The following is a 27,522-nucleotide window of genomic DNA, read 5'->3' on the forward strand; positions in this document are numbered from 1 at the left end:
GAACAATAAGTCGATGCAGTTGCACAGTTTACACTGCAACTTTAATTTTATTAAAGACACACGTGAACAAAAGAAACCTATAGAGAATTAGAGCGCTTAATAAATAAACGTTACTTATTTTGGTTGCAGTAATAAATGTCGGTGCGTGCAAGCTACAGTCACAGATAACATGTTCAGTATTTTTCTATGTTGTCATAAATATAAGCAATGCAATTTTTTAAATAATGTGATATGATTTTGAGGCTATAAAAGCCACCCCTGGTTTCTCCTCGCACACAGGAGCACATACGAGTCGTGCTGCCGGGTTGATGCCCTTCTACAGCCCAGTCTAGCTCTCCTCTTGTTAATGGCCTCTCTCCTGGAGACTGTCCTGGAGACGTTCTTATTCAATTTATATCCTCTTGAGATCCAGCCTATTCATTATGTCCTCTGTAGTGGACAAAAAAAAGGTAAACTGAAAGAAACTTTTTATCCTCAGTTCTCAGGAGGTTAAAGCACCAAATCATAACAACAGTTGCCTCAAGGCACTTTACATTAAAAGGTAAAAACCCTACAATGTGGAGAAAAGAGAGAAATGATTGAATTATTTTGTGTTTTATACAAAACAGTATTTATGCTTTGTTGCAGGTTGTTAAAGCTGCTCACTTTTTAGGCAGTAAATCATCATCGAGACCGGCGGGCTGTTAGACATGCCTGGTCTCATTGTGTGCGCTACAGAACTAATGTATGTGATCACTAACAGGATGACATGACACTTTCTGAATCACCTAAACATTTTAACAGTTTTATAAAGAATGGTATGATGTGGCACGACGCTAATCCGGAATAATTCCAAGATGCTTATTTGTATATATTTATGGTGATATCTAGCTCACTTTAGAGAACATGTGAGTGCAGGTCAGATTTTTGCCGTCAGCTGTATTTTGTTTACCCCCAGATAATACTGAAAGGTGAATACAGTCAACTTTCCACTGTAGGTGCCTGACCATAGGAGACCCCAATGCAATTCCAGTCCACCACTTAAGAGTGTTGTCTTTGTTTCAAAAAGCTAAACTGACACAGGACCACACCAACAAAAATTATAATTATTCAACAACAAATTGTGTGTGTACCAACTTGGCAATAAAGGTGATTCAGATTCTGACTCATAGGTCAAGGATGCCTCTAAAAACAAACGAGTAATAATAAGCCACATGCTTGGGGGTTTTCCCCCGATTGGCTACAGATTAAATTATTCAGAATCAAAGGAAAATCACCAGCAATATAAAGTAGTATAACTATCTCTTAAACATTTTTAATTTGGGTTTTATGTCTATATATAAAAAAAAATGAATTTTTTTAAGTTATTTAAACTTGACTTAATGTAAAATAGCAAAAGCAAAATTTAAAAAAAAAAACGTTCAAATTCAGTTTAAATATGTTCAGACAAATTCATAGAGATTCTATCAAGTTTAAGCCTCTGCCTAAGACAACAGTTGTGAAGAGAAATCCATGCTCCTTTTTACTAGGACGATGTGACCTTGAAGTGCATTGACAGCTGACATTGATTTCCACTGTGCTCGTCTCTGCCTTTGCAGTCTTCCCTTTTGTTTTTTTTTTAGTCTGGGCTTGTTATAGAGACAAAGTGGTGCCAGTGAATGAGGCAAGTTGTAATGCTAGCACCCTGCAAATCATTGCTTCTGGTCCATTTGGTGGAATGAGTTTAATAAGGGATGTTACAGAGCACCAACGATGCAGTGTAATAGTGCAAGTACTATTTGAAAAACACAGCACTGTGAGAACTATAGCACCATACCTCATTTCTTAGTATTTTGCTTGAAAAACTGGGTTCAGGAATTTACTGAAACATGAAAACAAACATGGAAATCCAGTGTAGAGGGCTTCAACTCTATGGGAAGGCTTTCCACAAGGTACAGGGATGTGTTCATGGGAATATTCGAACATCCTTCTGGAAGAGCATTTGTGAGGTCAGACACTGGTGTTGGACAAGACGGCCTGGCTCACAGTCTGTGCTCTAATTCACCCCAGAGGTCTTCTAAATGGGTTGAGGTTAGGACTCTGTGCAGCCCACACCTTGCTTTGTACACTGTTATGCAGTCATGTTGGATCAGGAAGGGGCCATCCCCCAAACTCTTCTTGGTATGCTGAAGCGTTAAGAGTTCCTTTCAATGGAAATAAGGGGCCAACTAAACACCATAATCCCCCTTCCCCTAAACATTACACTTGGCGCAGTGCAGTTAGAAAAGTACTATTTTCCTTACAACCGCCAAACCCAGACTCGTCTATTAGACAATCCAGAGAACAAATCTCCACTTCTCTAGAGTCCAGTAGCGCCATGCTTTACACCGCTGCATCTAATGCTTTCTATTGTGCTGGGTAATCTCAGGCAGCAGATCTCTACACACCGTTTTTGAGGTAATCTGAACGCCACATTAAGTCTGGAGGTTTGTAGCTATCGACTCTGCAGAAAGTTGGGAACCTCTGTGCACCAAGTACCTCAGCATGACCTCATGTCGACGAAGGTAGGAGGGAAAGAGAACTCAGGCCGAACCCCTTCTACCCCAGTGACCCTGTCACCAAGGATTTGTTTAACTGCCTCAGTGACCTAACCCCCTGAAGACGAATTGTCCCCCTCGTCCGCAGACTCTGCCTCCTCCATAGAACACATGCTAGTGGGATTAAGGAGGTCCTCGAACTACTCCTTCCACCACCCGATAATGTTCTCAGTTGAAGTCAGCAGCGCTCCACCTGTACTATACAAAAAAAGCGCTGCTTTGCCCTCCTGAGTTGCCCGAGTTTTTGCCCAAGTTCCACTTTGCCTGTCGGTACCTATCAGCTGCGACCGAAGTCCCACGGGTTAATCAAGCCCGATAGGACTTCTTCTTCAGCCTGGTGGCTCCCTTCAACTCTGGTGTTCACCATCTGGCTCGGGGGTTACCTCCGAACCACATGGTGTCCATATTATGTCCGTTATTGACATAATGTAACTTAACACTTAATTAACTAAAGTAACTTAGTAGGAGCCTGCACGATGTTTCCATATAATTAGAATTATTTCTGCCTGAGATGCTATACCTTGCTTTTTCTGTATCCTGCTTTTCCACCATGTAACTACGTCAGTAATTTCCATCCACCATTTGCTTTTCCTATCTTACAGTGCGCTCCAACGATAGAGTCATTTACTTTCATAGGGGTTTCACATGACCAGCTGCTAGATTCTGGGTGTGTCTCGTATGCACAAAGGAACATAAATGCACAGTGTTGCTCTAACAATGAATACGACACGCTGATATTCCGTAAGAATTTATCCTGGCATCAGTGTGGATGATATGATATGGCACAACTATAGTTCAGGTACTGGGCTTGTCAGAGTGAGGGCTGTATTGCAAGCCACACAGGTGACAGATTATTTGATGTCAGAAATGCATCTTTAAAAATGTTTAAAATTTTATCAATTGAAAAATATTAAATTATTTTGTATGCATGTCACTTACAATAATTGTTCTTTGTCCTCTGATTACTACAACTTGAAAGAATATTTTTAAAAGACTTAAAATGATATATTTTGGTAGCATGGGGTTAGTGTCATCAGTGGTGACTTAGATGTCAGTAGAATAATATCAAAGTAAGAAAAAAATGGATATACACCACTAATTTGGTTTGTTAGAGTAAAAGAAACTGATTTTGTTAGCCTGGTTAGGTTCACATGTGGCCATTTCTCTTTATTAGTACACTGATGGCTCACACTTGTTGCCATTTCATTTTGTCTCCACTGCTCAGATCTTTGTGGAAACATAGTTAATAATAATTCAGAGGACAGTTCGAACAGGTTTCATAATATTCACACTTAAAGTTCTTCACTCTTTGAATAAATCACTGTTAGTTACCTTTTAAAGGAACGATGAGACAAAGTCGATTATAGGTCGCTTATAGTTCTAATTTACACAATGCACATGCTCTAGACTTCTATATTTACCAGCGCTTCTTCTCTTTTAAGCTATTAAAGTGTAGTAATCACCAATAAGTCCGTGTTATGTCCACTCATCCAGAAAGGCGCCTGCTGACACCTCGTCTCTTAATTACAAATTCAAACCCTTAATGCATGCATGCAAAATAATTAGAAATTTAATTTGTCTTCTATATTTACTGATGTGCAAATGCCCAAATGACCCGGTATGTCTGCCAAACAGAGCAGAAAGCATATCTTCTTTACCACTTCATGTTTTGTACAGCTCCATTCTTCATTAGAATATCAGAAATATGAAAATGGTCAGGATTATGTTGTTGTCTCATTATATTTTCTTTGGTTTGCTGCTAATGAACAGGACAAGATGGCTAAATGAGAGTGTTCGGTTTACATTATTTGAAATGTACCTAATAATGCTCATTAGTGTTTCCTTTGTGTTATACTGTTTGTTTAATTAGATTTTCATTTCCACTTCCTGCTAACAGTGACCATTGCTAATAATGGCTGTAATGTATTTGTTATTACAAGAAAAGACAAGAAGACAGGACTTTTTGTCTATTTGGGGAGGAGCGTCGAAAGTGATTTAATTTGTTGCCTGTTTTTTTTTTTTAATTTGAAGTGGATTGTGTTTCTATTCTTTTGCTCTTCCTCTAACAACAGATCCTTCAGTGATTCATCACAGATCCATTTCCTTCTTTATTCAGATTCTATAAATTCATTTTGCAGCAAGATGAAACCACTTAACCAGGTTAGTCTTTGACCAAACTTTCATCTGAACTTAATGGCCTTCTCTCCAGCAGATGGAGTTTATTATTCGACAAACTGGAAATACCTAAGGTGGTATCACATAGGTTAAAACTTAAGTCTAGTCATATAAGGTGACTTTTGATTAGTCAGCTGTCTGGCTGCAAGGCTCCACTAGAGCCCCAGGAGAACTTCATTGACACACAACTGACACCATTAAATGTGTGGATGAGGATTTTGCTTTAAAACATAAAGACAAGCCTGACAGGAGCCACTCGCTGAGCTTGGGAGTCACCGCACCGAGTGCTCCGATTACCACGGGGACCACTGTTACCTTCACCCTCCTCATCTTCTCCAGCTCTTCTCTGAGCTCTTGGTATTTCTCCAGCTTCTCGTGTTCCTTCTTCCTGATGTTGCTGTCATTGGGAACCGCTACATCGATCACTACGGCCGTCTTCTTCTGTTTGTCTACCACCACTATGTCCGGTTGGTTAGCCACCACCATTTTGTCCGTCTGTATCTGGAAGTCCCACAGGATCTTAGCTCGGTCATTCTCCACCACCCTTGGGGGCATCTCCCATTTTGACCTCAGGACTTCCAGGTTATACTCGCCACAGATGTTCCTGTACACTATGCCGGCCACTTGGTTATGTTGTTCCATGTATGCCCTGCCTGCTAGCGTCTTGCACCCTGCTGTTGTAAACAAGATGCAAGATGGTGCCTGTGTGTTTGGCATGCCGTCAACCGCTCTTTTTTATCTGTCTGATTTTATTGTTTTTAGGTAACGTTGTGCAACATGTCAGTTCAATACTGTCGTATGATCGCCAGACCTTATTGAAAATCGGCTCATCCACCAAAGTTTCAGTTTGGTTTGGTAAAGCCAGGGTTTTCTGCCTCCCTACCTGGAAGCAGTATCATTGCGCTGGCATCCCCTACCACTGCCACCAGATATGAAGAAGCGACGCAGGAGACGGGGTACTCGTGGAGGTCGCCTTGTTAAGCTGAGAATCCAGATTTCTTACCTTCCTCACAATCTTCGCTCCGTTCATCAATCTTTTCCACGACTCTTGGTACCATCGCGTGCTCTGGATCCTGTGGATTCCTGGTTGGTTCCCGTTGTCGGCTCTATCGGGAGAAGCCCTGTGAAATCCTTCCCTCTTTGGCATCTGCGTTGGAGGCGAATGGACCGATCAGACCTTAGACCGGTGGATCTGGTTGTCACTGCCGCGGAGGTCTCCGAACCAGCTCCCCTCAGGTTGGCTTTAATAAATGCCAGATCGGTGGCGAATAAGACCTTCATCCTGAAGGATTTCTGTTCTTCCCATGCTTTGTATCTCCTCTGTTTGACTGAAACCTGGAGTTCACCCGGTGAGTTAAGCGCCTTTTCTGAACTGCTGCCCGCTGGCTGTGCTCATTTTAGCGCTCTGAGAGCTTCTGGTTGTGGCGGGGGGTTAGCTGTTTTTAAAGCACACTTTGAGTTTAAGCAACTATCCTCATGGACACGCCACAGCAGCTTTGAATGTTGTTTGTGTGAACTGGGCCACTCGCCTTCGTTGCTGTGTGCAATAGTTTATCGGCCTCCTAAATAAGACAAGGAGTTTGTATCTGAGTTTCTCGCTGACTGTGCATCCCGGTATGACCAGGTCCTGCTGCTCAGTGATTTTAATATACACGTCTGTTGCCCAGGAAAGCCACTGGCTAAGGACTTCATGGACCTGGTGAACTCTTTTCATCTTGTTCAGTCTGTTAAAGGTGCCACTCAAGAACATGGTCACACATTGGACTTGGTGTTATCATATGGGTTATCTGTCTGTAACTTACATGTGGAGGATGCTGTATTCTGTGACCATATGCCCATTGTATTTGACGTTGTTCCTCTTAGTCCTGTTGTTAAACGGCTGCACCTATGCGATGCTATCGAGCCTTCGGCTCAGATACTCCCGAGCGTTTTTCAACACTATTTGAACAACTTGTGTCCAGTCCCTCTGAGTCGTCCTCCGTAGATGGATTACTCTCTCATCTGGACTCTGTTTGTAAATCTGCCCTTGATGTTGTTGCACCTCTAAGACTCAGGCAGTGTAAACCCAAGGCCAGTCCTTGGCTAACCGATTTTATTTGAGCCATTAGAAGAGACTGTAGGAGATGTTAAAGGCGATGGAAAAAGGACTGACTGTACATCTCTCTGGAAACTCTTAAGACGAGCTGGAAAGCTTATCAGAGGGCAGCAAAGACTGCCAAAAACGCCTATTTTTCTCAACTTATTGCTGTTAATTCACATAACCCTCGTGTTCTGTATAATACCATAAATTTTGTACTGAATGCAGAGGATCATGTTCTTTTGCAGTCTTCTGAGGTTATGTGTAATAAGTTTCTTAATTTCTTTGTGGTTGCCAGTCTGAGACCCTCCACTTTATCTTCTGTTGGCCCGGCTGTGCATGTTCCCTGTTTAAATTTGCTTATTGCTTTCCAACCAATTGTTCTACCTGAACTCGAGAAGCTTGTGTTAACTGCTAACCCATGTGGTTCTCCGAATGATGTCGCTCGTCCCAGTTTTCTAAAAAAGGTGTTTCCTACTGTTGGACCACATATTCTGAACCTAATTAATACCAGCCTCTTGTCAGGTCAAGTACCAAGCGAGTTTAAGCATGCAGTTATTCATCCTTACTTAAGAAGCCAGGCTCAGATATTTCAGTTCAGTCAAACTGTAGACCCATCTCTAAACTTCCTTTTCTGAGTAAGATCTTGGAAAAGGTTGTTCACACTCAGCTGATGGATTATCTAAACAACTCTCAGATGTTTGAAGTTTTTCAGTCTGGCTTTAGGCCGTTTCATAGCACAGAGACAGCTCTCATAAAGGTTATGAACGATATTCTGGTAACGACGGACTGTGGTAAACATGTAGTGCTTATACTACTAGATATGACTGCTGCATTCGACACAGTGGATCACGACCTGCTGATCTCTCGATTACAGCTTTGTGTGGGCATTTCTGGCTTGGCACTCCTGTGGATAAAATCATATCTGTCAAACAGGAGCTTCTGTGTTAAGTTGGGCTCGTCATCGTCCTCTGTGGCCCCTCTGCCGTGGGGTGTCCCACAGGGATCTATTCTTGGGCCATTACTGTTTTCATCTCCTGCCACCGGGTGCGATCTTTCGTAAACACAAAGTCTCATTTCATCTATATGCTGATGATTGCCAGCTTTATTTTCCTTTCAGTCGTTCTGATAGCTCCCCAATTAGACTCCTGCTTGATTGCCTTAGTGATGTTAAGTCATGGATGGCTCAAAACTTTTTAAATTTTAATGAACGTAAAACGGAAGCAATTCTGTTTGGGCCGAATCGTTCCTCTCTGATATCCCTGATGTTGACCTTGCTGCTCTGACCCTTCACCTGAAGAGCTCGATTACCAATCTTGGGGTAAAAATCGACTCTGCACTTACTCTTGATGGCCACGTGAATGCGGTGGTGAAATCATCATTCTATCATCTCAGGCGTCTGTCGAAGGTTAAACCTTTTCTTTCAAGGCGTGACTTGGAGACTGGTATCCACGCTTTTATCACCTCACGCTTGGATTATTGCAACTCCCTTTTAATAGGGGTTGGACTGGGCACTCTGACACGCCTGCAACTAGTCCAGAATGCTGCGGCACGGTTTTTATCTGGTAGAAGGAAATTTGAGCACATTACTCTGGTTCTGGCCTCCCTGCACTGGCTTCCAATTGAATTTAGGATTTATTTTAAAGTTCTTTTATTGGTTTTTAAATCCTTAAATGGTCTGGCACCTGCATATTTGTCTGATTTGCTGAAGCCCTATGTCCCCACACTTTTAAAACCTTATTAAGATCATATATAATATAATAATATCTCACTGATCAATCCGCTGCAGGGGGAGTTGGAGCAAGTCCTCCAGCTTCTGGTTGTTGAATTCTGGGCGGGATTCCTGCAGTTTTTTGAACCGTCTGAAGGCCTTGTTTTTCTTAAGCTGCATCTGAAAATGGACACAAGACACTGGGAGATTATTCAGAAACATTTACAAGACGTAGCTTCTGAATTTATAAAAAGTGTACTGGGACCAGATTTCATGATTGTGATGTGCAGAGCAGTAGTAACTACAGAGGAATAACATTGATGAGCAATAAAATGAAGATATAGGAAAGGGTTGCTGAAGGTATGTTAAGAAGAGAAATGACTAGGGATGGGTATCGTTTAGGTTTTATCCGATACCGGTGCCAAACCGGTACTTTTGAAACGGTGCCGGTGCTCAAACCGGTGCTTAAAGAATGGAGAACACAAAATTGGTCCAAAAACCTCTCATGTTCAGCTGTTTTTTGTAAAAAGATAACAATGTTAGCCTTTTCTGCAGCTATGGGGCATATATGGTATCACTCTTGGCTGGAAGCAGTGCTTAAACAATGGAAAAAACACAAACTTTGTCCAAAAACCTCTCATGTTTAGCTGTTTTCCACTTTTTCTTTGGTCATTTTAGCCTTTTTGGCCAGGGTGAAGGGAGTATCTGCCATCAAACAAGAAGACAGCCGCATGTAGCTATGATGATGTTTGCTTGTTCACCTTACATGCATTAATGTAATAACGTGGTTAGCCTACTCAACGTAAATTACACACCAACAACATGAAGCTACTCACGCAGAGAAGAACGGCTGCTGCTGCATCATCCTCATCATTTCTGCTACACTGGCAGGGCTAGGGGCCAGGACTCTCCTCTTCGGGTTTTTGGGGGATGTTGCTAACTCTGGGTCCGATAACAGGCACCACACCAACAGTAGATGTGCTCGGTGTGAGGTCTCGCAGCAAGCTATCAAATACGGCGCATTTCTTGGCTTTAACAAAATGCTATATGTCGCCAGGTGTTTCACCGGATTCGAGGAGTTACCTCCTTTGACAGTATCACAGTATCACCTTAAAGCACTTGTTGCTGCTGAGTTTGCATCTTTTGCTGTGAAGTACAGCCAGACTTTTGACCGCTTCACCTTGGTCATTTTTAATCTGTAGCTCTGCTCTAAAAGAACGTACGTACCTGGCCCCGCCCACTATCCTCGGAAACGTAAAATGATTGGCTAGAATCTAAAGTGTATCACAGCTCGGGAAAAAAAGCACCGAAATAAAGCACCGAAATGTGCGCTGCTTTTCGGTCTGGTTACTACCGTTTATATACCAGTACCCATCCCTAGAAATGACAATCAGCGAGTAATAGTATGCTTTCATGCTGAGAAAGAGTACTACACATGTGAGGTTTGCTTTCAGAGCATTGATGTGCAGTATAGAAAAGGTCAGAAGGCGTTCACTGAGTCTGAGTGCCAGAGAAGTATGAGGGTGGTGGAGGACGTGTATGAAGTCACCAGGAGAGTATCAAGGTGTCCAGTAGGAGTGAGAAGGTCGAGGCAGGAGTGGTTAGAGGTTAGAAGTCAGCTCTGAGCCCATTCTTACTTGCAGTGGTCATGTGATTAAACACATTTTACGGAAAGCTAGGTTCATTTTCACTAGCCACACCCAGGCCTGATTACTGCCAGACCTCTTAAATCAAGAACTCACTCAGATGGAACCTGTCTGACAATGCAAAGTGGGCTAAAACATATCAAAAAGCAATCACGCCACAATCTAAAGACACTCAGGAACAGATGAAAAACAAAATCATTAATACAATCCTAATCAAAAGTTTAAGACCAGTTGATGAAAAATGACATGGTTGGAGCTTAACAAGGTTCCAAGTTGAGCTTCAACATGCAACAAGAAGAAATGGGAGCGAGACAAAACATTTTTTTGAGCAATTTATTGAAAATAACACTTAAACTGAAACAGGCTGTTTTACAGCTGATCAAAAGTTTAGGACCACTTGCCTTTGAAAGGCCAAATCTGTGCAAAAATGTGGATTCATTGTCATTTTCTGTCATTTCACTGTCATGATGATCTGTTGGCAAAGGAAAACAAACCTTCCCTTGTTGAACGTGGTCGGGTTGTTGAACTGCATAAGCAGGATCTCTCACAGCACGCCATCGCTGTAAGACGGTCATTTGATATTTCCTAAATGATCCGGAGGCCCAAAAAAATGTCACCAGCACTGAGCCGGAGGATCCAACTGGCTGTCCGTCGAGACACTGGACGATGCTTGACCCAAATTAAGGCCGTTACTGGTGCCGACTGCAGCCCCATAACCATCAGACACCATCTGAGGCTGAAAGGCTTCAAGAACAAAAAAAACGTCTCGTCTCCTTGAACGCCACAGAACTGACCGTTTGGACTTTGCTACAGAGCACCAAACATGGGACACTGAAAGGTGGAAGAAAGTTTCATTCTCTGAGGAGAACAAAAGTAACCTCGATGGTCCTGATGGTTTCCAACGTTGCTGGCATGACAAGCAGATCCCACCTGAGGTGTTTTCCACCCCACAGTGGAAGGGGCGCCATAATGGTCTAGGGTACTTTTTCCTTCAGTGGAACAGTTGTCTTCTCTTTATGGTAGACTTGGATATTTATCCAAGAATGTTGTTCACGATTGGCTGGTGTGAAGGGTTTTCTCATCACCATGGTTCTGAGATCATCCACTACTGTTGCCTGTGGACGTCCAGGTCGTTTTGCATTGCTGAGGTCACCAATGCCTTCTTTTTCCTCAGGATGGACTAAAGATTTTGCCACTCCTAAGACTGCAGCAATTTCTCTGATGTTTTGTTCCTGTTTTTGCAGCTTACGGATGGCTTGTTTCACCTGCATGGAGAGCTCCTTTGACTGCATATTGTCTGTTCACAGCAAAATCTTCCAAATGCAATCATCACACCTCAAATCAACTCCAGGCCCTTTAGCTACTTAATTATCAATATCAAAGGAATTGCCCACATCTGCCCATGAAATAACCTTTGACTCAATTGTCCAATTACTTTTGTAACTAGATGTCACATGTCAAGAAGCTGAAACTCTTAAACCCTTCGTCCAATTGAATCTTCAGCCAACCCTCACATGAAAGCTGAGAGTCTGCACATTATGTCCATTGTATAACTATAATTGGAATATTTTTCAGTAAACAGGTAAAAACAACAACAAAAACTTATGTCAGTGTCCAAATATATATGGATCTAACTGTGTGTATGGTTAGAAGGCTATCACTGACAAAAAGACTAAAGGCCGAGTTGAAGGATTAAAAATGAAGATAGTTGATTATGGAGCAGACCAGAGAGAAAACTCATGGATGTAATGAAGGAGCATATGCAAAGGTTTGGTATGATGCAAATGTTCGGTTAAGATGGAGACAGATTATCCACTTTGGCTACTGCTAAAGAGAGCGGCCAAATGAAGACGCAGCAGCATGTTTCTTTACATCTATCAACATGTAGAAAATTGTTAGATTCTGCAAAAACTTGCATTCTTGAAGTTCACAGTAAAACTACATAATAAATTTGATCTGATAAAATTGCTGTGCTTTGCTATTCAATGTAACAAGAAATCAGTAAATAGATGAAAACAGAAAAACTGAGATCAGTGACAAAAAAAGATCGACTAACAGTCTGAACCAAGTTCAAATATAATGTTCTTACCTGAAGCACTTTCTGGGCTTTATAAATGTTATCCACATATGTGTAGTAATGGTGCATATGGGTGGAGAACTGGTCAAGGCCTTTGCCAAGGTATCCATTCTCCAAATGGATAAGTAGAGTCCTGAGAGGAGAAACACACACACACAAGTTTAAACATGATCTATTGCACGTTGTTTTTCCATGTGTTGCATGCTTTTGTTGCCAATGTTTGAAAAGCCAGGTTATTAAAAAAAAAAAAACTTTCCCTAGTTCTCTTTGTCCCTTTTTGCTTTGAAATTAATTAAATCAATTAATCAGCTAACATGATCCATAACATTTATGTATAATAACAAATGGTATCAATTTTAGCAAACATTAAATCCTGCATTAGTACAAAGCAAAATGTGTATTAATATTTGCTTTTCTGTCTTTTTCTTTGGTTTTGTAAACCAGTCTGTTAAATCAAAGACCCCATACATATATTTAGAACATGCTACGGTAGTCACTTTCACTGGATCATTGTCGCTTATTTTACGGGCAGTGCAAGTAAGCCGTGTGTGTGGCATGTTACTCCTGAGTCACAACATCCTTAACAAATCCACAGGACATGGTATCAAGAACTATTTTAATATACGTGGCACATTTTTTTGTGCATCACAGGCCTTTGAGACGTTCGTGTTAAAGTTTACTCTCCTAGCAAACATTTAGCCTCAAGTTGAGTTATTGTGCATTATTGTCTGAGACGGCACTGCTTCTTTGCATCAGTGCCACGCTCCCTGAGAAGGAGCTCATGTGAGGTTAGATCGCATCTGAAGCATCATTTTCAACAAAGGCATACACATTTAGAGAAAGCGAGGAGGCTGAGCAGAGTTCAGAGGATTGCTTCCCTGTTAATGAGAGATTTAGCAGTCAAGGTTCAGTAGTGTTTCTTCCCCCATGGGTGACGTATTTACTGGGACCCAGACGACAGATGTACCTTCAGAGCACCCAGGGCTACTTTGTAGTAAGAACACGCCTGCCGAACTTAAGCAATTGGTTGGGGGTGTTGACACTTGTGAAGGAGCTTGTTATTTGAACTTGGAGGAAGTACCACATATTCACGCACACACATTCTCTAATGATGTTCCCAGAGACTGCTGCTCATACAAGCTGTGAGAAGGAGCACTTTACTGTTGAAGTTGATTTAAATAGATTTTAATGAAGTTGCCGACAAAGGTAGGCTCTGTTCATAATCGGGAGGTGCAGGAGAAGCCGAGAGGGTTCTAACGAGAGCAAAGGGCAGGAAAAAATGTATTTCCATTTCTTTCCCTTTCTGACAGAGACTATTATGATAAATATGAAATTATGGATTACATTTTTTTTTTTAAATTTCCACAGCAATTAAATTGTCCGACCATCAGCACCAAGGTGGAGATGACATTAGCATTCCATGCGTGTCATCCGCATTAATTCCAAGCAGTTGCGGCATCGTGGATGATACGACTGAACCCAAACAATTCAGGCCACGTCACCATTACTTGGAGAAGGCTCAACAGATGAACGGCAACTCTCAAAACACAGGATGAAACATGAGAAACTATAAATGGAATAAACAGTTCGCTAACACTAAAGCATTAAACCAGCATTTTGTTGCTCTCAAAAAACAACACAATGTGATGTCAGCTGTTTTTACCCACAGTGTCTGAGCTCCATCCTACACTCCAGTTCTTTAATGACAACCTCACCTCTGCTTTGTGCTTGGTCCACACAGCATTCTGGACCAGTGCTGCACACTAACTTCCTTCCCCAACCGCCCCATCACTAGGGCTGCCACAAACGATTATTTTGATAGTCGACTAGTCACCGATTATTTTGGCGATTAGTCACTAATCAGATCATCATCCATTGGACGTAAAACGTACAGCTTATTGCACCAGCAGCATCTGCTCTTATATAACTATCATTAGCTTACAGCTTTAAGTGTTTAAGGTCTGTGCTAACTAAAAATAAAGACAAGATGATAGTTTATTCAATTTTAATGAAATTTGCAGATTGTTTCGGTGAAGTTTAATAAACTCCTTGCTATCTAAACTATAACAGCATCTCACACTTCTGATAATCAGCTGTCTGCTTGACGTTTATTCAGCTGTGTAAAAACTATAACTTTAATCTCAGCCAAACTGATTTACTCAGGAACAAATAAAATACTAAAAAAAAAAAAAAAAAAGGCAAAACAATAACATTTTTAAGTTATCTAAGTGACTTATATATCACGTTTAACCTGAGGAGCGAAAGACGGCGGTGGGTTTGAAAACGATTTGCCGGGAGTCCGGTGTTCTCACGGCTCTAGTTAGCCTAGCCCCCGGCTAGCTATCGAGCTAGTGGGTAACAGACGTCTCCGAAAACGTCGGAGCTCTTTTGAAAATATGCGGTGTCTTGATAAACTGAGCAGATATTTGAGGTTTACACAGCTACATTCTCGCCTGAAAATATGTTAAACGTTTATTTTGTGACCCAGAAAGAATAATAAGAGTAATATTAAAACTAACTAGCTGCCGCCATTGTTGGAAACTGAGCTGGGCTGCGCTATGAATTCTGGGACACAGCTTCTTCTTCTTCGGGGTTTAACGGCAGCTGGCATCCTTGTACATGCAGTGCTGCCATCTTCTGTTTCAGTCCGTTATTACACTCTTAAATCCTGCTACTTATTTCTGCGTCTTTTGGATCTTACAAAGCTTCAAACGACGCGTCGACTATTAAATTAGTCGTCGACGATTTTGATAGTCGACGTAATCGTGACTAGTCGACTAATCGTGGCAGCCCTACCCATCACCTTCATTTAAGTTGAATGAAATCTTTTATCCAAATGTCATATAAACTTCTCAGGTATTACCACCTTTATAGATATTTGCCTACTCTCCACTGATAATTTTAAATATTTTATTATGGATTCCTGGGAGGAAATGACAACGTGAAGATGGGACATCACCAAACAAATGTGGGCATTGCCAAGCAGCAGCTTTCTTCCTTTCGTTATGCTTTAACATTTATTTCAGCTGTTTTCAGTTGCTGTTTCTGAGTATTTTGCCATTAAATAAAATGAATCATCTATTGGCCCGACAAGTTTACTGACTTGTTTATTTTTAAAAACTCCAGACTGGCATCACCAGTACCAGCAGTAACAGCTCTACACAGTGAGGGAAATCATTATTTGATCCACTGTTGAATTTGTAAGTCTGCTCACTTCTATGGTCATTTCAATTTAATGGAAAGAGACATAAAATCAATGCAAATGTCAACATTTTACTTAATCTACAAAGACATACAAAATAATTATTGCACAGCAGTTTGTTTATAACTGTCTAATTACATTTGGACCATTTAAAAAGGCATTACAGGGATTACATATTATAGAGACGTCAGTCCTGAGCGATTCCTCTAACCTGAATGAGTACAAATCAAATCAAAATGTATTTATAGAGCACATATTAAAACAACAGTGTTGACCATAGTGCTTCACAGTCAGTAAAAGCATGAGACAATTAAAACAAACAATAAAACAGGACAACAAACAATAGGTAACAACACAACAAGCTAGAACAGCCAACTAGTTAGAATCAAAGGCCAAAGTAAAAAATAAGTTTTAAGACGTGATTTAAACGACTGGATCGGCTCGGCAGTACGAAAATGAACAGGGAGGTTATTCCAGAGTCTGGGTGCCACGGATGCAAAGGCCCGGTCACCTCTCAACTTCATTTGAGTCCTAGGTTGTGCTAGGAGCCTGTGATTGGATGATCTAAGTGCTCTGTTGGGATTGTATAAGTGGAGGAGTTCAGAAAGACAGCTGGGCGCCAAATTATTCAGAATTTTAAAAGTGAACAAAAGAATTTTAAAATCTTTGCGATATTTGACAGGGAGCCAATGTAGTTTGGCTAAAGTTGAAGTTATGCGTTCATAGATTCTCGTACCTGTTAAAAGACGCGCAGCTGCATTTTGAATTAACTGAAGAATGGCAGAAGACAGTAGTCCAGTCTGGATGTGATGAATGCGTGGACAAGCTTTTCAAGGTCCTTTAAAGGAAGGAATGGCTTTGCTTTGGATATCTGACGCAACTGGTAAAAGCTGTTTTTTTACCACTGTGGAGACGTGTTTCTGAAGTTTAAAAGAGCCATCCAGGAACACTCACAGGTTCCTTACAGTGAGCGAGAGATGGCTAGTGAGAGGGCCTAGGGCATCAGCTAACCGAGTGTGACTACCAAAGACTATGATTTCGGTCTTATTCTCGTTCAGTGTAAGAAAATTATGTGATAACCAAATTTTAACTTCATGCAAACAGTTGAACAGAGGTTGCAAAGAAGCAGACACATCTGATTTCAGAGGTGAATAAATCTGGATATCATCACATACAGTGGGGCAAAAAAGTATTTAGTCAGCCACCGATTGTGCAAGTTCCCCCACTTAAAATGATGACAGAGGTCAGTAATTTGCACCAGAGATACACTTCAACTGTGAGAGACAGAATGTGAAAAAAAAAATCCATGAATCCACATGGTAGGATTTGTAAAGAATTTATTGGTAAATCAGGGTGGAAAATAAGTATTTGGTCACCTCAAACAAGGAAAATCTCTGGCTCTCACAGACCTGTAACGTCTTCTGTAAGAAGCTTTTCTGTCCCCCACTCGTTACCTGTATGAATGGCACCTGTTTGAACTCATCATCTGTATAAAAGACACCTGTCCACAGCCTCAAACAGTCAGACTCCAAACTCCGCCATGGCCAAGACCAAAGAGCTTTCGAAGGACACCAGGAAAAGTATTGTAGACCTGCACCAGACTGGGAAGAGTGAATCTACAATAGGCAAGCAGCTTGGTGTGAAAAAATCAACTGTGGGAGCAATCATCAGAAAATGGAAGACATACAAGACCACTGATAATCTCCCACGATCTGGGGCTCCACGCAAGATCTCATCCCGTGGGGTCAAAATGATCATGAGAACGGTGAGCAAAGATCCCAGAACCACACGGGGGGACCTGGTGAATGACCTGCAGAGAGCTGGGACCAAAGTAACAAAGGTCACCATCAGTAACACACTACAACGGCAGGGAATCAAATCCCACAGTGCCAGACGTGTTCCGCTGCTGAAGCCAGTGCATGTCCAGGCCCGTCTGAAGTTTGCCAGAGAGCACATGGATGATACAGCAGAGGATTGGGAGAATGTCATGTGGTCAGATGAAACCAAAGTAGAACTTTTTGGTATAAACTCAACTCGTCGTGTTTGGAGGAAGAAGAATACTGAGTTGCATCCCAAGAACACCATACCTACTGTGAAGCATGGGGGTGGAAACATCATGCTATGGGGCTGTTTTTCTGCCAAGGGGACAGGACGACTGATCCGTGTTAAGGACAGAATGAATGGGGCCATGTATCGTGAGATTTTGAGCCAAAACCTCCTTCCATCAGTGAGAACTTTGAAGATGAAACGAGGCTGGGTCTTCCAACATGACAATGATCCAAAACACACCGCCCGGGCAACAAAGGAGTGGCTCCGTAAGAAGCATTTGAAAGTCCTGGAGTGGCCTAGCCAGTCTCCAGACCTCAACCCCATAGAAAATCTGTGGCGGGAGTTGAAAGTCCGTGTTGCTCGGCGACAGCCCCAAAACATCACTGCTCTCGAGAAGATCTGCATGGAGGAATGGGCCAAAATACCAGCTACTGTGTGTGCAAACCTGGTAAAGACCTATAGTAAACGTTTGACCTCTGTTATTGCCAACAAAGGTTATGTTACAAAGTATTGAGTTGTATTTTTGTTATTGACCAAATACTTATTTTCCACCCTGATTTACGAATAAATTCTTTACAAATCCTACCATGTGGATTCATGGATTTTTTTTTCACATTCTGTCTCTCACAGTTGAAGTGTACCTCTGGTGCAAATTACTGACCTCTGTCATCATTTTAAGTGGGGGAACTTGCACAATCGGTGGCTGACTAAATACTTTTTTGCCCCACTGTAACAGTGAAGGGAGATGTTGTAATTTCTAAAAATTAATGCCAACGGCAACATGTACAAAGAGAAGAGAGCAGGACCGAGCACGGACCCTTGAGGCACACCACAGTAAATAGGGGCAGAAGCCGAGGAGTGTTGCCCCATAGCAACAGAGAACGACCTCTCTGAGAGGTAGGATTTAAACCAAGATAAAACCGTACCTTTGAGACCAACAACATGTTCCCGTCTTGATAGAAGAATGTTGTGGTTAACCGTGTCAAAGCAGCAGTCAAGTCAAGTAAAACTAAAACCACAGTCAACAGTTAAAAGAAGATCATTAACAACTCTAAGTAAGGCTGTCTCTGTGCTGGGGCGAGGTTTCAAACCAGACTGAAACTTTTCATTAATACCATTTGCATCTAAAAAGGCCTGAAGTTGTTTTAGAACTACCGTTTCCAATATTTTGGAAATAAAAGGGAGTTTGGAGATCGGCCTGTAGTTAGTGAGACCATTACGGTCAAGATTTTTCTTTTTCATAATAGGTTGCACAACAGCATGCTTAAAGACAGACGGTACACAACCTGATGACAATGATGCATTCAGCAGAGATAAGATACAAGGACCAATAGCATGTAAAGCTTCCTTAAAGAAACGAGAAGGAAGAATATCATGCGGGGAACCAGAGATTTTGAGATGATCAATTATATCTTTTAAAACAGAATAAGACACTGGCTCAAACTGTTGAAAGAAAGTCAAGCATTCAGAAGCTGGAACTGGGTCTAAAACTGATGATGGATGAGATGGATGAGAAGCCCTTAGAGCTGAGATTTGTTCAGAGAAATACTTTAAGAATTTATCACAAAGAGCAGGGGAAGCATCCCTATAAGTGGTAGTGCAAGGGTTTATCACAGAGTTAAAAGTATTAAAAAGAGCTCGGGGGTTGTGCCTATTAGTCATAATAATGATAGACAAAAAGGCAGATTTGGCAGCTTTAACAGACTTTTGATACTTAGATAGACAATTATGGAGGATGTCCAGAGAGACGTGGAGTTTGTCTTTCCTCCATTTTCTTTCAGCACGACGACATTCACGCCTAAGGGTGCGAGTAGTATCATTTAGCCAGGGTTGTTTAATCCTCAGAGGTGCCACAGAGTTAAGAATGTCAGCGCATGCAGTATAAAAGAGGTTAGCAAGCTCATCCGCTGATAAAACCCCATTACACTTAGCATCAGAGAGGGGACAGTCAAGGAAAGCATCAATGAAGTGGGCGATTGACTGGGAGTTAATTGTGCACGTTTGCCGCACAGGACCATCACTGTTCAAACCCACATCGCTCGCTACAGTATCAAACAAAACCGGGAAGTGATCAGAAATCCCAGAGTCCTTTATGTCCGTGATGCAAATATCCAGACCATAAGACCAAATCAAGTTTATGACCTTTAGTGTGAGTTGGTTCACTTACCCACTGGGTGAGATTGAGGGTGCTAATAAGAGCGAGGAAATCCTTAGCTAGCGAACTGTCCTCACAGCAAACATGAATGTTGAAGTCACCAACAATTAGTATACGGTCATAACGTAGCAGAAGGCTCCCCAGCAGATCAGCAAATTCTGGAAGAAAATCCTTGATAAGTTTCGGGGGCGATACACCACAGCGCAGAGGATGGAGGGGACGCAGTTCACTTCCAATAACTGCACCTCGAAACTGGGGTACAGAACAGGTGGCAGCTGCCAACATCGAAGTTTGTCTTTAAAAACTGAAGCTAGCCCTCCACCTCTTCCAGTGGTCTGGGGTGAGCTAATAAAAGCGTGGTCAGGTGGGAGCAGCACCGAGAAGGGAAAAAGTTCGCCGGGGCGAAGCCAAGTTTCCGCCAGTCCCGATGATAGAATAAGATCATTTAAAATAAAAGTCGTATTCGTCAGTGACCTTGTATTTAGCAAGGCCATACGGAGAGTGGTCACACTGTTACTGGTAGGAGAACGCCGCAGCAGGCGAAGGTTGAGATTCGCACCTCCTCTGGAGGACCGCACCCAGCACCAAGCGGGTGGAAGATCAGCTGGGAGGTCCAGGTAACCATAAGGTCCAACAGGGCGAATCCAACGATGACAGAACAGTCTGAAGTTAGCATGGTCCCGGAGGGCAGGAATAGATGACAAGATGTTTATAGAATAGCGATCATTTGTCCCAACATAGGACTTTAAAAAGGCCTTGATACGAACACGTTTACCCCGTCTCCGTGAACGTTTCCTTTGAGAGAAGGTAGATGGTAAGTGGCGGAGATAATCAGGAAAGTCCTTCGAAAGCGGAGGAGGATTCTCAGGTCTCCATTTAAAATCTTGTGTCTGGTAGTCCAAAGGCCGGAGATTCAAGAGTTTGGCGATCATAGGCAAGTAACATAGCGACATCAGGGCAGCACATAGACAGAAGGACGACAAACAACAGCGGAGGAGACGGCTTGCCGTGAACACTGGCGCCATCTTGGAACTTTACACAAATATACTATAAATAAGTCTGCACGTTAATAAGCCAACACTCTTATTTTGGTAAGCAGTAATAGTAACTACATTTGTGGCAGTGCCCAAATATATATGGATCTAAATGCATATTACACATTAGAGGAAAACAGCAACATTTGCATTCCTATTTCCTGTTGCTGAACTGAGTGATGATTACATTACTTGAAGTTTCACATACATATTGAATCATTTCCTACTGGTGAATCACTGCGGCACTGGATCTCCATGGCCCGTTTTATCTCGAGAGCTTGTCGTTGTATTCACATCACTGATTAAATAAGGACTTCATAATGAAGATAAACAGTATGTGAACTGCAAAACCATTTATCCAACACATCAGACTGTGTAATGCATACCTCAATCTTCATTGCGGCAATCTCAATGAGAAAGCCCGTCAGTCTGCAGGGGATAGGGGCCTTGGGGAACTCATACAACTCATTATTTAGCTCGGAAATGGAATTCCCAATCAGCAGTCTCCGAAGCCCCTGCTCCACAGTTTCCCGTTCTGTGCAGTCTGATAATGAACTATGGGCTAGGAGCAATCTTTCTCACATGAATAAGAAAATACACCGACACTTCCTACTTTAGACTTATAAGCCAACATGAATTACAGATACGACTTCAAAGAGAGCTATCAGCATACTTGAGTTTATCCATCCATTCTCTTCTGCTTATCCTTGTCAGAGTCGCGGGGGGGTGGAGCCTATCCCAGCTGTCTTAGGGCAAGAGGCAGGTACACCCTGGACAGGTCGCCAGTCTGTCGCGGGGCTAAGACATAGACACAGACAACCATTCGCACTCACACTGCTAAGGCCATGCCTTATTATTTATTTATTTCATATACATCTACACTATCGTTCTAATGTTTTAGAACACCCCGTTTTTCTACTGTAATTGTTGCAGTTTAATGTCTCACTGCACTCTGAAATGAAAGCATGGTACAAATAAGCAACTGGAGTTAAAAAAGTAAAACATGGCATTAGTTTATGGACCAAAATATATTCCAAATGTCTGACTCATCAGAGTGGCCACCTTTGGCAGATATAACAGCTGGTTCTTCCCATAAGTGTGTGGCACATGTAGGCTGTTTCCCTTTCACTCTTCTGTCCAGTTTACCATCTTGATCTTTTTATTAGAAAATATTAACACCCTTTAAAAATATATTTACAGATCAAAAGCAGGGACTGTTTAGCTCTTGAAACATTTAAAACAGTAACAGAGATGACCCTGTCCTATAACAAGTTGTGCCATGTGTGGAAAATATTCTTATTGTTACAGCATAATATCATGAGCTTCACCAATATATTATATAGCAACTTTTCTTTTAAATGTAGTGACAAAATCATGGCAAATTGGAATTTTTAAAAATGATATTACAATCTGAAACGGAACAGTAGGAATGACCCATATTTGGACCAGTCGTAGCTTGAAATGCTTGAAATGAAAATATCAGTTTTCCTGTCAGCTTCCAAAACCCATTTTGAGCTCGTTTCTCTACCATATTGATTTATGGATTGCAGAGCTAAGTCCAGGGCCTCAACATGCACACATGTTCCAACTTCCAACTTCAAACCTCAACCCGTTTATTTTAAGTCATTCGTGTGGACTCAGGATCTGAATTTTACAGCATCAACACAAACGAATCAATTGATGTCTAGACATGCGATGAGATCAGTTTGTCTCAGAATTGGTCATTAGCGAGAAAGTGCATTAATATTCTGCGATAATAATAATGCTGTTCATTTGTGATATACATCTACTGAGGAAGAGAACTACTGTGCACTGCAGTACAATAACACTAACCTTTGCTAATGTGAAGATAAGGACTGTGCTTTGGTAAACTAAGAGTTTATCTACGCTGCATTCTTGCAGAACAGACAAACTAAGCATGCCTATCTGTACGCAGGCTCTCACCACAATCCCCAGAGCATGGATATTCTTTAAATTATTCAGAGAATACTTACTGGTTTACTGATAGAATAGCTTTAATTGAACAGAAAATGTCTTCTCTAATGTCCGACCTCAGGGTTCCTTTGGCCTTCAAAATGTCCACAAAGAACTGCAAAGAAACAGAGCAGAGAGAGACAAAGGGACATTAACTTCCAGCATTTGTGTTACTCGGTTGTCTCCGATTGGATTTTTTTGATAAGCAGGTGCTTTTATTGCTGACAACCCTAAAAGTAAAGCTACACAGAAAAACAGGACATTTAACAGCAGCAGGTACTATAAGGCTGGGGTGTTGCTGCCCTACAGCCACTTTCTGACTGCTATGATTATTTTGGAAGAGCCAATTTGAAGCACAAATGCAGAGGGACACTGTCGTACCACAGCACTGACAATAAAGCGACAGCTGTGCTGGTCTCAAGTCATTTGAAGTGAAAATGGGATTAGCAAATTGAATGTGCATTAGGCCTAAAATGACTCCTAATTGGAGTGAACGGATGGGGGGGTGAATAATTGTGTAGAAACTGGGCAGCAGCAGTGAGCAGAAAAAGTCTGTTCTCTCTTTGAGGCAAATATGATTCCACCTCGGGTCTGGTACAACCTCCACAGACGAGCCGATCAGATCTTTATAGATGGGTTCTCAAGCTATGAAAGTGTTCTTGTTTCCTTGAATTATGACAAGTTACTAAGAGAGCAACTTTCAAAGGCGCGATGGAGCAGAGGTGACTGATCAAACCCGTATGCATCCTGGATGATCTTCACCACCCACTGCACCACTAACACACGGGCAGAGGCCCACGTTCCCCAAGACACTGATTCAGCTCCACTCCAACAATGACAATTATAGGAAATATTTTTATACTGAATCCATAAACATTTTATTATACATTACTTCAACTGCCCTAACTAAAGAATTTTCTAAATAAGTATAAATTCAGATGGGGTCAAGGGAGGTTATACTTTCATGCAAAATACATTTATATCGATACAGTTTATGTTACATTACAATTCGACGTGTGAAGGCATAATGTTGGACAACAATAAGAAAATGAAATATGGCGATAGAATATGGGTAAAATGCGCATGTGCAGTGCCTTTGTTTTCATACGCACATGGCGGAAAAAGCATGGCGGCGACGCAGAATGAGAAGAGCGAAAGCGGATCGTTGAATGAAACAGATGAATCTGAACTGGTTTGTAAAAATGCTGCAGCTTCACTGGTGTGGAACTGGTTTAGCTTTCGTCCGTCAGATACACAACAAAGCACTATTTTTGGTAGCGCATGCTAGCGGGCCGTCGTTATTACCGTGTTGTTTGGAAAATACGGCGCACTTAAAATCATCCTTTGATTTGTCTGAAAGTCGACAGAGCCCCTTATAACCCCGTGTGCCTTATGTATGAACTCTGGTTGTGTTTACTGACCTCGAAACGATTTTATGTGCACGGCGCTCAAAAATCTGTCAAATGTTTCAGTACGACTTTGCTGAGCTACGAAGCCGCACCGCTTGATGGATTGTCGGAGCATTACGGCTATCGTAGGCGGAGCCTCGCGGAGTGATACGTACTGTGCTTCAGCATAATGTTACCGTATTGTGTGTGTATGACGTCTTAAGTTTTGTGGATATTATACATGGTTATGCTCAGGATATGTCGGCCCATTTCTACTGGAAATGCCTTTTGGTTAAACTGTCAGTGAGGAATTTGCATTTGCACTGTTACATTTTTTATAAAGCTTTAATGTACATAAAAACCAGCTTCTTGTTTAAGTGAAAATAAATGGAAGATTGTCTTTTTGCGCTAGTAATGTTGTGGAGTTGTATTTTGTCTCGCATCAATTATATCGTCAGTTATATCGTTATCGCAAATTTTCAAATATATATCGTGATAAATATTTTTGGCCATATCGCCCTGCTCTACTCTCCACACCAACACCAGCTAGATGTTTAAATCTTAATATAAATGAGTAACAGTAGGTGGACATTAGGTAAAGCTGCACTTTTTGCAGTGATCTCGTATAGAAAACTATTCCGCGCGTATATACAACAGGTCTGCGGCTCCGAACCGTAGTAAAGGGACCTCTGGCTAATACGTCGGGTTCGTGTCGGGCTCGTAGCCGAAAACTAGCTTTACTTTGTTGTCTGGGTCAACTTTGCTAGCGAGAGACAGAGAGAGGCATTGAAAGACTGCTCCAACGGGACTTTTTGTTTCAGAGGAAAACATGAACACAGCGTACAGTCGAGTCTTAACAGCTTACTTACAGCTGGGCTCGTCAGGCTCTGTTTGGCTGCAGTGGTTATTATTATATTTACATACGTGAAACCAATAAGATCTGTACATTTTCACCAGACCTGATGTGTGTGCAGAATTTCATGGGTTTTTGACCACGTTTAGGCAATTAATTTGCCAAAATAATAAATGGAGCAGATAAAGCTTCATTCATCATACAGTAAATAGAGACACAATAGGGCTACCCCACTTTTAGTGCTCGGACCCTAAATATAGCCAGGATAGCTAATGGAAAATGGTTTAAGCAAAATTCACATAGATTACCTCAGACGAGCCCTCAAGACAATTCTCGGCCTATAAAACCTTTACTGCATGTCATTCACATTTCCTGACTGCACTGTAACTATCCAATAAAGACAAAAGTCAAACAGTATGTGGGTAACCCTAGCATCAAAAGCCCGACATTAGTACTAGCACTTAAGTATTCAGACACATAAATCATATTACATTATGAAATATGATGTGGTATGATTTTAAGACCATGAATAGGTCAAATATGCTGTAGTACATACGGTGGAGACTAGTTCCAGCTTTTGGCAGTAGCGTTGTTCTGTTTGCACCATTTCTTTGGCTATTCGACAGAATTTTCTTTGCCACAAGTCCCTCTGCTCCTGGACACTGCTGCACCCAAGAGGATCCAAAGGGCGAGGCAAGAAACTCATCCTCACTGTGACAAGGACAGAACAGAAACACAACCAAAGTGAATTATCTTCCACAGTAAAGGAAAGCAGACCACTAGAGATAAAAGATGTAACGCTTTCCTAAATGACTGAATATTTGTGGACAGATGAATTGAGTTTTGTTTGTTTTTTAAATAATTTGCTTGATATGGTGGAGCATGTGCTTCTGCCCTCTCAGAAAACGGTAACTTCCAAGCATAACACGCATCTGCAGAGTTCAGCTTTGGAAGAAAAAACATCTTTAAAATTAAGTGCAAAACAAGAATGACACATTATTACAATTCTTTGTTGTTTTGTCTGATAAATATCAAGCTCCAATATTGAACCATAAATGAAAGCAAAACACACTACATGGATAAAGTTACTAGGCCGCCAACACAGAACTCCTACAGGTGGTGCTTGGCCATTGAAGCCCATTCCATGAAGCTCCCACTGTGTTGAGAATAATCCCAGAGGATGTTTGGGAGGCTGCGGTTATTGAATCAATAGAGGATTTATGACTTTTATGCACCATGTGCCTCAGCAGTCAGTAACCTGCCCTGAAACCTTACATGGTATACCATTTCAAAGCTGAGCTGCTACGGTTTCTAAACGCTTCCACTTTGCAGCATCGCCTGGTCATGGACTATCTCAGAGGGAAGAAATTTCACAAATTGACTGTTTGCAACAGTAGCATCTGCTGCAGCATCATTAAAGAGATTACTGTTCAGTAAGTCTTTAGAATAACCAGCAGACTGCAGAACTAGATGCATGCTTGACTTTCTACCTGAGACAGGTAGAAAATGGGACTGGAAACACCCGAATTCAATTCAATTTTAGCACCAAATCACAACAGTCACCTCAAGGCGAGTTCCATTCTACATCTTAAAGAAGTAACATTTCAACGTAAGCAAGTAAAAACTTCTCGTGTTGTCCAGTTATTACATGAATCCCAGAACACAAAGTTTTCTGTTGACTTTGATGTTACTGACATTTGTCGAAATGTTTCATTCAGTTTCAGACTAAATGCTCCAACATCTGTTTCCATTTGAGTCACTCAGTCTTTCAGATGTTTCTAGAACATTTCGTGAACGAGATGTACATCAGCTGTCGAGACCGTTTCTACCGGTTATGAGGACGAAAAAACTTGTCAAAACTTTTTTTCAGCGAATTTATTGTCGCAACAAAACGTCTTTGAATGAGAAGTTAATTACTTTACAGAGATTAATTTGTTTTTATGGTTTGTTTGACGGTAAAGCGACACTAGGCTTACCTTTCTGTAACGTCTCTATTTTCAATCAAGGCGCTCTTTTGGAGATTCTGCTTCCTCTTTCCGGTCTGTGTGGGCAATGACCTTTGTTCCACACGCTGATTGGCTGCTCCGCAAGCGAACTACAGGAAGCACCCCGTTCTCAGCGGAAGTAGTTTTAACGATTCCAAAGTTAAACCAACTGTTTACAGTATAAAACAGATGTTTAAATAAACAGAACAGGTCGTCAGCGCTGTACTAAATAAATATATTAACATATGTCAAGTTTAACACTTGGTTTAAATAAGATGGTGCTTGTCCTGAACATTGCAGCTAAGATCAGTTTACATCAGCAGTGTCAAACTGCTTTTATAAATACAGCCCACTGTGACCTTTAGTGGGCCGGGACCCTTTCTGTCGGTGTAGAGGAAGTTACATATTTAACTGATTTTCTACATGATGAACAAAAAGCTGCTGTGACAGAGAAATAAATCTGACTGCACAACTCTTTGGACTTCAATTGTGAGAAATAAATGTGTGAAGTTACACAGAAGGCTCCATCATTGCCCAGACTGTCCAGTTTTTTCTCAACTGTAGTTGTAAAAAACAAAAAAACAGATTTTTTTTTATGTCAGAAAGAGAAACAGAAAGTTTTCTGTCATTTCATTTTTTAT

At 41.5% G+C, this 27,522-nt stretch overlaps 1 protein-coding gene across 3 annotated transcripts in view; it reads right to left on the reverse strand.

Annotated features, from left to right (window-relative positions):
- Window positions 1-27,007, reverse strand: part of arhgef39 (Rho guanine nucleotide exchange factor (GEF) 39) — a 64,508-nt gene extending 37,501 nt beyond the window's left edge. For 2 of the 3 annotated variants that reach the window (XM_080291807.1, XM_080291806.1), the window contains exons 1-5: window positions 26,592-26,625; window positions 25,453-25,607; window positions 22,676-22,770; window positions 12,254-12,374; window positions 8,580-8,698 (exon numbers count right to left, since the gene is read on the reverse strand). In XM_080291807.1, the coding sequence (XP_080147933.1) occupies window positions 8,580-8,698; window positions 12,254-12,374; window positions 22,676-22,770; window positions 25,453-25,607; window positions 26,592-26,610 (509 nt within the window). In that variant the 5' untranslated portion in view covers window positions 26,611-26,625. Of the gene's footprint in view, window positions 1-8,579; window positions 8,699-12,253; window positions 12,375-22,675; window positions 22,771-25,452; window positions 25,608-26,591; window positions 26,626-26,872 lie in introns of those variants that run through there. The other variant, XM_026147368.2, reaches the window with a different exon arrangement.
- Between the last annotated feature and the right edge of the window lie 515 nt (window positions 27,008-27,522).

This window comes from Astatotilapia calliptera, chromosome 17 (assembly GCF_964374335.1).
Source record: "Astatotilapia calliptera chromosome 17, fAstCal68.1, whole genome shotgun sequence".
In the NCBI taxonomy this organism is placed as follows: domain Eukaryota; kingdom Metazoa; phylum Chordata; class Actinopteri; order Cichliformes; family Cichlidae; genus Astatotilapia; species Astatotilapia calliptera.